This window comes from Salmo salar, chromosome ssa04 (assembly GCF_905237065.1).
Source record: "Salmo salar chromosome ssa04, Ssal_v3.1, whole genome shotgun sequence".
In the NCBI taxonomy this organism is placed as follows: Eukaryota; Metazoa; Chordata; class Actinopteri; order Salmoniformes; family Salmonidae; genus Salmo; species Salmo salar.
Window position 1 is genome coordinate 65,255,484 of NC_059445.1, and position 15,255 is coordinate 65,270,738.

The window sequence follows — 15,255 nt, forward strand, 5'->3', positions numbered from 1 at the left end:
ACTCAGAGAGAAAGAAAATAGTTGAACAGTTTTGAACAAATTAATTTCTTCCTAAATGAAGGAGAAGCAAGAGAGAAATAGAGAGAGATTTTGTTGTTTCACTTAGCTAGTAATTGCAGCTAGCTAGTCTAGCTTACTGAAACAGCCTGCTCAAACAGAGGGATGCTATGTTAAGTAGCTGACTATGACTAACCAACACAACACTGGAACTCTTCCGAGTCAAGATAAGGTTTTGATTTGACAAATTCATTGCTACCGGGGCCTGCCGGTGTAACTGCTTACTGACTGTGCACTGTAACGTTACTGTATGATTTTAGCAGGTTTACTAACGCGTTACTTCTATTTTCTACGCTTACTATGACGTTTTTTATTTTTTTATTTTACATTTATTTTACTAGGCAAGTCAGTTAAGAACAAATTCTTATTTTCAATGACGGCCTCGAAACAGTGGGTTAACTGCCTTGATCAGGGGCAGAACGACAGATTTTTACCTTGTCAGCTCGGGGATTCACTCTTTCAACCTTTCGGTTACAAGTCCAACGCTCTAACCACTAGGCTACCCTGCCGCCTTACTTTAGCTAATATGGTGACAACGATGTAGGCTTTGTGTAGTGGTTTGGCTTGGAAAGGTTTTTCCGCCTGGTCACATACAGCTGATTTGTTGTGCATTGAAGTACACAAGCGAAGGGAAGAGGTGAAAGGAGGAGAGCGCATAATGTAGATGCGAGAAGGAATACAACGTGGCTGCTATGAAACTGTGAACTGTGTTTACGTGTGATCAGGGGTGTATTCATTCTGCCGATTCTGTTGAAAAAATATTTCTTAAACAGAAGCAAACGGAACAAAATGGGGATAAACATCCCTGAATTTGTCCAATAGAAACTCTCGTTTACAACTGTTGCGAACAGGATGCATGTTTTGGAATATTTTTATTCTTTATAGGCTTCCTTCTTTTCAGTCTGTCAATTAGGTTAGTATTGTGGAGTAACTACAATGTTGTTGATCCATCCTCAGTTTTCTCCTATCATAGCCATTAAACTCTGTAACTGTTTTAAAGTCACCATTGGCCTCATGGTGAAATCCCTGAGCGATTTCCTTCTTATCCGGCAACTGAGTTAGGAAAGACGCCTGTATCGTTGTAGTGAATGTGTGTATTGATACACCATTCTAAGTGTAATTAATAACTTCACCAAGCTCATCTACCAATAGGTTCCCTTCTTTGCTAGGCATTGGTAAAACTCCCTGGTCTTTGTGGCTGAATCTGTGTATGAAATTAACTGCTTGACTGAGGGACCTTAATTCTATGTGTGGGGTACAGAGATAAGGCAGTCATTTAAAAATCATGTTAAACACTATTATTGCACACAAGTGTGTCCATGCAACTTGTTGTTGTGACTTGTTCAGCAAATTTTTACTCCTGAACTTATTTAGGCTTGCCATAACAAAGGGATTACAGTAAATACTTATTGACTGAAGAAATTTCAGCTTTTTAATGAATGACAAAAAATGTCTAAAAACATGATTCCACTTCGACATTATGGGGTGTGTAGTCCAGTGATAAACAAATCTCAATTTAATCAATTTTAAATTCAGGCTGTAACACAACACAATGTGGAAAAAGTCAAGGGGTGTGAATACCTATTTTTTTACCTGTTTTTTTGCCTGTACATCAATGTGGTTGTGTTAGAAACGTAGTTAGGTAGCCTACTGCATTCCTTCGAGGGATGGGAGACTTGAGAGGCCACCTAAAATACTGTGCAATAATTGGAATTGCTTTATCTTTTAGACTCATCAGTTAATTTGCAATTTTCCATTTAATTACCAACTCGCTCCCTGCATTTGCAATTAAAATGAGCACTGATAACAGAGAAGATGCCTTTTAGCTGATTCCACTTGGAATGAGAACACAAGCCAGGAATAGCAATCAGTATACAAATCACACTCACACTAACACACACAACATCCTCAATTTGTATGATTTGGAACGGAGCTCGTCAGATGTAATAAAATATGTGAGCCAGGATCCAATCCAAAGCTGTGTTGAGTGGAGGGCTGAGTTGAGGGGGTGTTATGTTTTTGGCCTCCCCGGCACTTTTCCACTCATGTTGGTGTCAGGCCCGGGTCCTAGGATAGGATGGGATGAGCTCACTGGTGTAGCACGCCTGTCCTCTGTGTCATCCTGTCTGTGTCTGGGGCAGAGTTGAGCAGCCGTTCGCATCACTTCCTGTGTCTTCTGGCTGTCTGGGTCTATGTGCTGTCTTGTGCACTTGTGACCCCTCAAACTCAAAGAAACTGTTTCTACTCAGAGTAGAGCATGCACATTATTTATGCTAAATGGTGTCTGGTATGCTATATGGCTGTTTTTAAAGAACATTTTATAATGTCTCAGTTATTTGCATGGAAGTATGGGGATTTGTGTCCTGTTTTTGTCTTTTCTGCCTGTAAAATACAGTTGAAACGGTTCAGTCCAAGCAACTCTCTGTGCCTTGCTTTGGTATGACTCACAATGTCAATCTGACTTAACTTCTGGGCACCTCTGATTGTTAACAATTACCATACAAGTTCAGCCTTCTTAGTAAGGATGACAAATATAATCTATTTCACAGTACCGGTCCCAGTCTTTCTGTAAACACACAAGCAATTACTGTGATTCATACCATAGCATCCTGAGGGACCTTCATGCTCATGACTAGACATGCTGATTCACTGACATTGTGCTTTGCATGGGAAAAGTGTGTGTGTGAGCATGTTTTTTATGTGTGTATGTGTGTGTCTGTGCATGCATGTGTGTGTCGGTGTGTGTTCAAAAGATGGAGTGTTGTAGAGGAGGGTAGCTTTCAAGAGGTCAAGCCAAGTGTGTCAGGTCTGCGTGTGCTGAACAGGGGTGTGTGGGGGGGTGAGGAGCATACAGCAATGTCAGCAAGAGGGGATAGACACTCTGTATGTGTGTGCATGTGTGTGTATGTGCGTGCGTGGATGCATATACGTGTGTTTGTGTGTGTATGTATGAATGTGGGTGTATCCGGTGTGAAATGGCTAACTAGTTAGCTATGCGTGCTAGTAGCGTTTCAATCGGTGACGTCACTTGTACTGAGATATATTTAGTACATTTTGAATTCAGGCTGTAACATAACAACATGTGGAATTAGTCAAGGGTTATGAATACTTTCTGAAGGCACTGTACATGCAAAGACAGACAGGTCAATGTGGGTATTGGTGTATATACAGTACACAGAAAGACAGGTCAACATGTGTATACTGTATACACAGACAGACAGGTCAACATGTGTATTGATGTATACCATATACACAGAAAGACAGGTCAACATGTGTATACTGTATATACAGACAGACAGGTCAACATGTGTATTGGTGTATACCGTATACAAAGACAGACAGGTCAATATGTGTATTAGTGTATATACAGTACTGTACACAGACAGACAGGTCAACATTTGTATTGGTGTATATGCACAGAAAGACATGTCAATATATGTATTGGTCTACATAGAGAAACCACTTGCTGGTAACACACCCGGCAATACTAGAGATCAAGCTCAAATGAAACTGTATTCAAAATGCAACCTCTTACGGATCTCTACAGATAGGTGTCCCTTCCACGGGATGGTTGAGCTTATTTGCCCTAATGCGATTAGCATGAGGTTGTAAGTAACAGGAAAATTTCCCAGGACATAGACATATCTGATATTGGCAGAAAGCTTAAATTCTTGTTAATCTAACTGCACTGTTCAATTTCAGCTATTACAGTGAAAGAATACCATGCTATTGTTTGAGGAGAGTGCACAGTTATGAACTTGAAAAGTTATTAATAAACCAATTAGGCCCATTTGGGCAGTCTTGATGCCAAATTTTGAACAGAAATGCAATGGTTCCTTGGATCAGTCTAAAACGTTGCGCACACACTGCTGCAATCTAGTGGCCAAAATCTAAATTGTGCCTGGGCTGGAATAATACATTATGGCCTTTCTCTTGCATTTCAAAGATGATGGTAAAAAAATACCAAAAACGTGTTTTTTCTTTCTTTGTATTATCTTTAACCAGATCTAATGTGTTATATTCTCCTACATTCATTTCACATTTCCACAAACTTCAAAGTGTTTCCTTTCAAATGGTATTAAGAATATGCATGTCCTTGCTTCAGGTCCTGAGCTACAGGCAGTTAGATTAAGGTATGTCAAAAAATTGAAATATAGGGGTGGATCCTTAAGAGGTTTTAACAATGCAATACACTTGACATTTATTACAATATCAGGGTTCCAGGGTTATATTAAGGAATGCTCCTCGGCCAATAAGATTAGGTAGCCGGAATGTTGTTTTATATATACTAGGATATATTATTTGACTTAATATTAGGTTAAAATGATTGTATCAAACATTTAGGTATTGTGTAGTCAGTGTATACATATAGTCCACAGTCACAAAGATAGACCATTAGAAACACACTGAGGTGAGTCTGCTGTGTTTACCTAACAGTTTGTGATGCAGGTAGGGGGTCCCTGTGTGTGTGTGAGTGTGTGTGTGTCAACTCCAGAGACCTTATAAGCCAATTAGCTCCCCAGGGAACTCCACTTGGTACAGTAGACAACCCTGCAGGATTCCTCCAGCTCTGGACAATAGCAATTAGTCCACTGACTGGAGCTTTAATTGGACACTGATTAGATTGGTGTCATAACTATAACCTACTATCCACTACATGGGGAAAACAAGGGCACTGATTCCCTTTTGTGTGTTATGTTGTTGTCTTATTACAATGTCACTTGTTCTGTGATGCTACATTGATTGTGGACTTATTTAGAAACTATGGTGTACATGTCTACAATGTATCATATATATGTGAGTGAGTGAGTGAGTGAGTGAGAGAGAGAGAGAGAGAGAACTAGAACAGTCTGCAGCATCCGACCTCACGCTACTAGAATCTGAAGTCTATTGTCTACTGTTTGCTGATGATCTGGTGCTTCTGTCCCCAACCAAGGAGGGCCTACAGCAACACCTAGATCTTCTGCCCAGATTCTGTCAGACCTGGGCCCAGACAGTAAATCTGAGTAAGACAAAAATAATGGTGTTCCAAAAAAGGTCCAGTTTCCAGGACCACAAATACAAATTCCATCTAGACATTGTTGCCCTAGAGTACACAAAAAACTATACGTACCTCAGCTTAAACATCTGTGCCACAGTTAACTTCCACAAAGCTGTAAAAGATCTGAGAGACAAGGCAAGAAGGGCCTTCTATGCCATCAAAGGAACATAACATTCGATATATACCAATTAAATTTGATATATACTTGATATACTTTAATCAGTTATATAATCCATTGCCCTTTATGGTTGTGAGGTCTGGGGTGAAACCAAAAATTCACAAAATGGTACAAACACCAAATTGAAACTCTGCATGCAGAATTCTGAAAAAAATAACCTCAGTGTACAATGTAAAACACCAAATAATGCATGCAGAGCAGAATTAGGCCGATACCCACTAATGATCAGAATCCAGAAAATAGCTGTTAAATTCTACAACCACCTAAAACGAAGCGATTTCCAAACCTTCCATAACAAAGCTATCACCTAAAGAGAGATGAACCTGGAAAAGAGTCCCATAAGCAAGCTGGTTCTGAGGCTCTGTTCACAAACACAAAAAGACCCCACAGAGTCCCAGGATAGCAACACAATTAGACTCAACCAAATCATGAGAAAACAAAGAGATAATTACTTGACACATTGGAAAGAATTAACAAAAAAACTGAGCTAACTAGAATGGTATTTGGTCATAAACAGAGAGTACACAGTGGCAGAATACCTGACCACTGTGACTGACCCAAAATTAAGGAAAGCTTTGACTATGTACAGACTCAGTGAGCATAGACATGCTATTGAGAGAGGCCGCCATAGGCAGACCTGGCTCTAAAGAGAAGACAGACTATGTGCACACTGCCCACAAAATTAGGTGGAAACTGAGCTGCACTTCCTAACCTCCTGCCAAATGTATAACCATATTAGAAACACACATTTCCCTCAGATTACACAGACCCACAAAGAACTCGAAAACAAATCAAATGTTGATAAACTCCCATACAGTATCTTTTGGGTGGAATACCACAGTGTGCCATCACAGCAGCAATATTTGTGACCTGTTGCCACAAGAAAATGGAAACCAGTGAAGAACAAACACCATTGTACAGTGAGGGAAAAAAGTATTTCATCCCCTGCTGATTTTGTACGTTTGCCCACTGACAAAGAAATGATCAGTCTATAATGTTAATGGTAGGTTTATATGAACAGTGAGAGACAGAATAACAACAAAAAAATCCAGAAAAACGCATGTCAAAAATTGTATCAATTGATTTGCATTTTAATGAGGGAAATAAGTATTTGACCCCCTCTCAATCAGAAAGATTTCTGGCTCCCAGGTGTCTTTTATACAGGTGACAAGCTTAGATTAGGAGCACACTCTTAAAGGGAGTGCTCCTAATCTCAGTTTGTTACCTATATAAAAGACACCTGTCCACAGAAGCAATCAATCAATCAGCTTCCAAACTTTCCACTATGGCCAAGACCAAAGAGCTCTCCAAGGATGTCAGGGACAAGATTGTAGACCTACACAAGGCTGAAATGGGCTACAAGACCATCGCCAAGCAGCTTGGTGAGAAGGTGACAACAGTTGGTGCGATTATTCGCAAATGGAAGAAACACAAAAGAACTGTCAATCTCCCTCAGCCTGGGGCTCCATGCAAGATCTCACCTCGTGGAGTTGCAATGATCATGAGACCGGTGAGGAATCAGCCCCGATCTACACGGGAGGATCTTGTCAATGATCTCAAGGCAGCTGGGACCATAATCACCAAGAAAACAATTGGTAACACACTACGCCGTGAAGGACTGAAATCCTGCAGCGCCCGCAAGGTCCCCCTGCTCAAGAAAGCACATATACATGCCCGTCTGAAGTTTGCCAATGAACAACTGAATGATTCAGAGGACAACTGGGTGAAAGTGTTGTGGTCAGATGAGACAAAAATTGAGGTCTTTGGCATCAACTCAACTCGCCGTGTTTGGAGGAGGAGGAGTGCTGCCTATGACCCCAAGAACACCATCCCCACCGTCAAACATGGAGGTGGAAACATTATGCTTTGGGGGTGTTTGTCTGCTAAGGGGACAGGACAACTTCACCGCATCAAAGGGACGATGGACGGGGCCATGTACTGTCAAATCTTGGGTGAGAACATCCTTCCCTCAGCCAGGGCATTGAAAATGGGTCGTGGATGGGTATTCCAGCATGACAATTACCCAAAACACACGGCCAAGGCAACAAAGGAGTGACTCAAGAAGAAGCACATTAAGGTCCTGGAGTGGCCTAGCCAGTCTCCAGACCTTAATCCCATTGAAAATCTGTGGAGGGACCTGAAGGTTTGAGTTGCCAAACGTCAGCCTCGAAACCTTAATGACTTGGAGAAGATCTGCAAAGAGGAGTGGGACAAAATCCCTCCTGAGATGTGTGCAAACCTGGTGGCCAACTACAAGAAACGTCTGACCTCTGTGATTGCCAACAAGGGGCTTTGCCACCAAGTACTAAGTCATGTTTTGCAGAGGGGTCAAATACACTGCTCAAAAAAATAAAGGGAACACTTAAACAACACAATGTAACTCCAAGTCAATCACACTTCTGTGAAATCAAACTGTCCACTTAGGAAGCAACAATGTTTGACAATAAATGTCACATGCTGTTGTGCACATGGAATAGACAACAGGTGGAAATTATAGGCAATTAGCAAGACACCCCCAATAAAGGAATGGTTCTGCAGGTGGTGACCACATACCACTTCTCAGTTCCTAGGCTTCCTGGCTGATGTTTTGGTCACTTTTGAATGCTGGCGGTGCTTTCACTCTAGTGGTAGCATGAGACGGAGTCTACAACCCACACAAGTGGCTGAGGTAGTGCAGCTCATCCAGGATGGCCTATCAATGCGAGCTGTGGCAACAAGGTTTGCTGTGTCTGTCAGCGTAGTGTCCAGAGCATGGAGGCGCTACCAGGAGACAGGCCAGTACATCAGGAGACGTGGAGGAGGCCGTAGGAGGGCAACAACCCAGCAGCAGGACCGCTACCTCCGCCTTTGTGCAAGGAGGAGCAGGAGGAGCACTGCCAGAGCCCTGCAAAATGACCTCCAGCAGGCCACAAATGTGCATGTGTCTGCTTAAACGGTCAGAAACAGACTCCATGAGGGTGGTATGAGGGCCCGACGTCCACAGGTGGGGGTTGTGCTTACAGCCCAACACCGTGCAGGACATTTGGCATTTTCCAGAGAACACCAAGATTGGCAAATTCGCCACTGGCGCCCTGTGCTCTTCACAGATGAAGCAGGTTCACACTGAGCACATGTGACAGACGTGACAGAGTCTAGAGACGCCGTGGAGAACGTTCTGCTGCCTGCAACATCCTCCAGCATGACCGGTTTGGCGGTGTGTCAGTCATGGTGTGGGGTGGCATTTCTTTGGGGGGCCGCTCAGCCCTCCATGTGCTCGCCAGAGGTAGCCTGACTGCCATTAGGTACCAAGATGAGATCCTCAGACCCCTTGTGAGACCATATGCTGGTGCGGTTGGCCCTGGGTTCCTCCTAATGCTAGACAATGCTAGACCTCATGTGGCTGGAGTGTGTCAGCAGTTCCTGGAAGAGGAAGGCATTGATTCTATGGACTGGCCCGCCCGTTCCCCAGACCTGAATCCAATTGAGCACATCTGGGACATCATGTCTCGCTCCATCCACCAACGCCACGTTGCACCACAGACTGTCCAGGAGTTGGCGGATGCTTTAGTCCAGGTCTGGGAGGAGATCCCTCAGGAGACCATCCGCCACCTCATCAGGAGCATGCCCAAGCGTTTTAGGGAGATCATACAGGCACGTGGAGGCCACACACACTACTGAGCCTCATTTTGACTTGTTTTAAGGACATTACATCAAAGTTGGATCAGCCTGTAGTGTGGTTTTCCACTTTAATTTTGAGTGTGACTCCAACCCATATTTATGTTTATTTATTTTCCTTTTTGTACTTTAACTATTTGAACATTGTTATAACACTGTATATAGCCATAATATGACATTTGGAACGTCTCTATTCCTTTGGAACTTTTGTGAGTGTAATGTTTACTGTTCATATTTTTTTTCTCACTTTGTTTATTATCTATTTCACTTGTAAACATATATTTCTCATGACAATAAAGCCCTTTGAATTGAGAGAGAGACAGAGAATGTAGGAGTGACAGACGGAAAACACAGGGAGGAGAAAAATAACAGATAGTTCAGTATTCTTCCCCTCTCCCATTACTTAATCATAGCAGCACCTGGTGGCTGCCTTGCACAGTAATAAACCAGACAACTGCTGCTCAGTCATTCTCAACACAAGATACATTTTACATACTGTACAGCAAGTTAATCATTTTGTGGATTTTGTGAAAGTGAGTTTTCTGCTTACCTTTGTCAAAATGTGGCAATTGCTGCATAAGCATATTTATTCAAGTCTTTAAATGCTTTTTAATGTTTAATAAAATGTGTTATCACCCTGTTAAACCCAAACAATCAAGTATTTTATTAATGTACATTGAAATGCACCAAGCAAGGTATTGTGAGTAGCAAGGAAAAACACCAACTAAAGCTGATTAGCAGGATAAGTAAATACCTGGGCCTATTCATAAAGCTTCTCAGAGGAGTGTTGATCTAGGATTGGTCCCCCCTGTCAATGTAGTCTTAGGGCTTGATTCAATCCGTATAATGGATGTTCAGTGCTTTAGCGTAATTGATATTTAAAGGTAATTTCGGATTGAACCGACATATACAGCGTTTAAAGTGAAACGTGGAGACTGCATTCATCGCCTTTACATTTCAAACGCGCTATAGCGCTGAACTTCTGCAATATGGATTGAATCGAGTTCTTCTTCATCATGGTCTATTGTAAAAAGCATAACTGTAGATAAGCTCTACTACTCTGAGACACTTTATGAATACGGGCTCTGACCCTGGACCAGCAGTTAGAGGCCACTTCTACCACAACACAACACCTGATGTTTACATACAGTATAATCAGTGTTGGGGAAGCTCATCTGAAAAAGACTATCAAGCTACCAATTACTTTACACTGTAAGAAGTTAAGATACACTAAAGCTAACCTTAAGAAAAATATAGTTTAGTTAACTAAAGTTAATTTCAAAAAGTAGTTCACATCTAAACTACTTTGTGAAAAATGATCATATGTAAATCTGAAATGTCAATGACTACATATTGCAAGAACAGATAACTTTGGGGTCATATGTTAACATAATGTGTAATTTAGCCTATTAAACAAAAAAACGACAGTATATTTCAAGTGAAAATTAGGCAGGTCTGATGCTGAAAAATAAAGTAAATGATTGCCTACTTCACCCATATCTTCTTTTGTTTTTGCCAAAAAAGTTGTGTGTAGTTCCAGTAGTTAGCTACACAGCTACATGACAAAAAAGTAATTAACTACTGAAAACACAACCTAGATTAGACTTTAGTTCAACTACCACCAAGCTACTGCAAAATGTAGTAAACTTACTAGTTGAACTACATGTACACTACTCTACAAAAATGCATGTAATGTACTCCTAACACCATGTGTGTTTGTATCCTCCTGCAGGTCTCCATGTGAAGCTGTCCCATGATGCAACATGTGTCCCCAGCACCAGCACTGACAATGATGGCCACTCAGAGCGTTCCTCCACCATCGTACCAGGAGAGCCAACAGGTCAGTACACCACTGGTACTGCTCAGGGTTGGGGTCCAAGACAGTTTTGTATTTCAGTCAATCCAGGAAATGGATTGAAATTCAGTTCATCAATTGAAAAATCCTGAGTCTCTTATTTGTCTTTAGTCAAGTGCACTTCCAAACAAATATTGTTATAAGAGTTTGAAGTAGAGGCTAGCCCAAACTGTATATCTAGGACACATGCTGCCGATAGCACCTTAATTGGGGGGGGGGAAGGGCTCAAAGTACAGTAATGGCTAGAACAGAATAAATGGAATGGTATCGAACACATCAAACACGTGTTTGATACCATTCCATTCACACCATTCCGTCCATTATTATCAGCCATCCTTCCATCAGCAGCCTCTTGTGATCTAGGACTTACCCTACCTCAATCTCAACCACCGTCATTAGGAGACAAAATTACCTTCGACCAACAGTCAACCTCAACCTCATCCTAGCTATGCAGCATCCTAGAGAATGAAGTAGAGCAGGTTTGCCAGAGCACCTCACCACTCCTCTCCTCGTCTCCTCTCTACCACTCTTTCCTTGCGCCCGGAGGATTAGTGCCAGGGGAGATCTCCCGAGCGTCAGTCAGCGCTGGCAACAAAATGCAAATGAGAGCTAGTTAAGTGTGAAGAAGCTAATTTATTTCCCATTTGGAGCCGGCATTAAGACTTGAAGCTTCCTCCCCAAACCAACACAGAGGGGGGTGGGGTAAAGAGTGATTGGACTGGGGAGAAGGGGCCTAATTTCCTTCTCTCCAAAGGCTGAGGGGAGAGAGAGGACGAAGGGGGAGAATGAGAAAGAGAGAGAGGTGGGGGTAGGGGACCAACACAATTGAAGAGAGGCATTGTACACCTCCAGACCGTCACATCACAGTAACACACTCATCTTTTATAGGCCTTATAGAAAGATCAAGCCAGTTGTCTATCCACTCTCATGTAGTTCACCGAATCTGATAAGGTGTGTGTCTGCACGCTAGAGATAAGATAGTGGAACACAAACGCAGTCTTCTAAGTCAAAAGCCCATTCAAAAGAGGGCTTATGCACATACAGATCTGGGACCAGGGCTACCAGTCTATGTATTTTAGTTCACTGTGGTTCTGTTTGCTGTGCCCTCAGATGACAGGCACCACCCAACAGAACTCCAAGGCCCAGCAGGTCCACATCACAGCATCCTCGGCGGCTGGGAACACCCCCGTCAGTGTGACCCTTGACCCCCAGGCCCAGCTGGAGTCAGACAAGCGGGCTGTGTACAGGTAAGATGTGGTCTCAAAAAATACATTTACAATGTAAAGCTCTTTGTGCCATACTGTAAATTCTCTCTGTTAATTCAGCAAACTTCTCCAAAAAGTGGTAAGGCAAAACTCCTTTGAACTAACTTTGAGAAGAATCAGGCATTGAAGGGAACACCTGTCCTCTTCTGTTTGATTGGTTTAACACACACACAAGCACGCACACATAAACACGCAATCCCAATGCTACCGTAACGACGGTTGGTTTTCTCCATTTTCAAGCACTTTATTTGTGTAACTTCTGAATGGTACATACATTACCATGTTAGGAATGCCCTTTAAAAGTGCAGTATTGCAATTAAGAAGTCCTTGTAAGCAAGGGTGTCAGGCACACATTATTTTATAGGGGGCACGAAAGTACGTGAGGATAGAGGCGGGGTGGTTGGAGAATTTTTGCATTTTCAAACACCTGAAACAGCTTTTCTCCTGCAATCTAGAGCCATAATCATTATGCCTAATTCTATGTCCAAAATATGTCTATTTGTCTGCATCTGTTGTCCAAGCATACCTTGTTACATGTTTACTTGTCATTTTAATTAGGGTGCCATTCTGACTGTTGTAAATCACACATATTAATTCTGTACACTGCACTACCATGTCTAGGATATTATATTCACATTACAACGCAGTACATGGGATCATAACACACATCATCAATACAGGAACATATCATATTATCATAATTAATAGACAAAATATCATGATATTATCATAAAGTGCCAGATTACATTTAAACCAAACATTTTTCTGCATATTTAAGTATACCTCTTGAGCAGTTTTTTCTTTGGGGAAAAAAACGTAATATGCTTCTCTGCATCTCTGCTAAAATCTGGGTAAAAGGTTGAAAGGAATGTGAGTCTGATTCAGTACGTTTAGTAATTGATTGCTTTTCTAAAGTCTACCAACCTTGCCAGCAGGCATGACAGCTAAGATAGTTAGACAAGCTCCTCTAACTGGATTGATAGTCTGAAACGGCTTGGTTTCTAGTTATGAGGTTGGGAGATTGGGAACATATCTAGCTGGCTAGATAAAGCCAACTTTATAAAATTGCTAGGTGGCTAGTATTACAGGGAAACAACAAAACATTTAATTTATTCATCAAGAAGAAATCAATAGGCTACATAGCATGATCAAATTAATTTACAAACATACCTCCTGCGAGTCCTGCCCCTCAACGGCAGCTAAAATCAAATGATGTGTGTCACTCTACACTCTCTCTCTCTTGCTCTGTGGTGCACATTGGAAGGAACCACTTACTGCTGAGAACAGGGTACTCTTTTCCTGGTCCAGTCAGTGTGGCCCCTCCCCAAAATACCGCCGATAGATCTTTTTTTATAAATAATTATGATAAAATGTGGGCTTAAAAATGTATTAGTAATTAATTCAACATTAACATTAATTTAACATCTGACAAATGTAAAAACAGGACAAATCTGATGGGGCATGTGCCTTTGTGCCCCCTATGGGCACTGCTCTTTATAACAGAATGTTATATATTTGTTTTACTTTTTTTTTTACAAGCCTCTGCTTGTAACTTGTAAGAGTAATGAAGGGAATAGACAGTTGCTGCCAACTGAAAACTAAACATAGATTCTGAAACACCCTCCACTCCCAACTCATCACTTGAATATTAATGTACTTTCATAATGGGCTAATATGATCTATTTATGAAGTAAATTATTCATAGAACACATCATTTTTTTTAATATGTTCAGCAATCGCAGAGCGAGAAATCATGCTCCAGCAAGAAACCACTAGTTTGTGCTACCAAGAATAATTTATATTCTCCCCTATACCGTCTTTAGCAAACTCTAGGATGACACTGCATACTCTTTGCTCGGCTCGCTGTCCTGGCTCCTTGGCTCTCCCCTAGTGCGGTTATCCACTGCTTTTGTCTGAGTGCTCTTGGCCCCTGGTTGGCTGCTCAGGCCCCTTAGGCGAGAGCTGTGAAGGCCTCGCCAAGCCTGGGGCTGAATTTCTAAGCTCCTCTGAGATACAAGGCTTCTCTTTGATGTGAGCAGCCAGCCTGAGGGGGGCTGTGAGCGCTGAAAAATACAGACTCAGCCCCAGCCCCTTGCTGCCTGTTCACTCACTACAGTTCCCTCCTGAAAACACACACTCACAGGCGGGCTCGCCATCGTGCTTACACACACATACACAAATGGATGTACTGTATATGCATGCACACACACACACACACACACACACACACACACACACACACACACACACACACACACACACACACACACACACACACACACACACACACACACACACACACACCTAACCCTACCACTTGAAGGGTATGAAACTGAAAGCAAAGGAGCTTCAAAACGTTGCCTTTTCATCCTCTCCGACACTTCTAAATATTCTTACAACGTTCTAAACATCGACAGACAAAGCAGACAGTTTCCTGTCTTCCTTTACATTGATCATCTCCTATAGTGCGCTCACACCATGCAGCAGCACAAGACACAACACGTGCTACTGCAATGCCAAAAGTTAACTCGACACATACTGTACATTGAATACAGTATACTGTAACTAGTCATTTTTGGTTAAATCAAATCAGACATGAACAGACTCTGTGCCAATTGATGAACAAATTGTTGGAAACCTTGGATTAAAGACAGAATGCTCCCATCTTTGTCTTGTTTTCTTATTTGGATGGCCTTTATGACAAAATACTGTGCTATAATTAATAAAAGACTGTTATACACAACTTTAAAGCATGTTCAATGAGTAGCCTTGCCTTCAAAGCCACTGTCTTGCCTCCCTCCCACGACTGTCGGATGATGCAAAGGAAACAAATACATTCTCAATTCCAAAAAGATGCTCCTCCCCTGTTAGGCACTGTTCCAGTTCCCCGCCGCCATTCGGGCGTTGAAAAGTTTCAAAGCGAGACAAAAGTTTGAATTAGAATCGCTGTAATTTATCCAGGAATTTATTCAGCAGCATCTCTTTCTTATTAATGTTTCTGCACACGTCAGTTCTTTTCGCTAATTGCCTGGATAGTGAGTTTGTTGTGTGCGGAAGAGCTGTCTAGCTCCTCTATTCTCTTTGATGAGTCGTCTCTTAATTACTACCAGCAGACTCAACGTGTGATAGTTGTAATTAGCCTAAGAAGCGCTGGATTTAAAAAATTGTATTATTATTATATACACTACCATTCAAAGGTTTGGGG

General features: G+C 41.9%; 1 protein-coding gene across 1 annotated transcript in view; it reads left to right on the forward strand.

Moving 5' to 3' along the window:
- pknox2 (pbx/knotted 1 homeobox 2) overlaps window positions 1-15,255 on the forward strand; it is a 139,812-nt gene that overhangs the window by 56,878 nt on the left and 67,679 nt on the right. Inside the window, exons 3-4 of the mRNA XM_014197623.2 lie at window positions 10,663-10,770; window positions 11,896-12,032. Of these exons, the coding sequence (XP_014053098.2) occupies window positions 10,684-10,770; window positions 11,896-12,032 (224 nt within the window). The 5' untranslated portion in view covers window positions 10,663-10,683. The remainder of the gene's footprint in view (window positions 1-10,662; window positions 10,771-11,895; window positions 12,033-15,255) is intronic.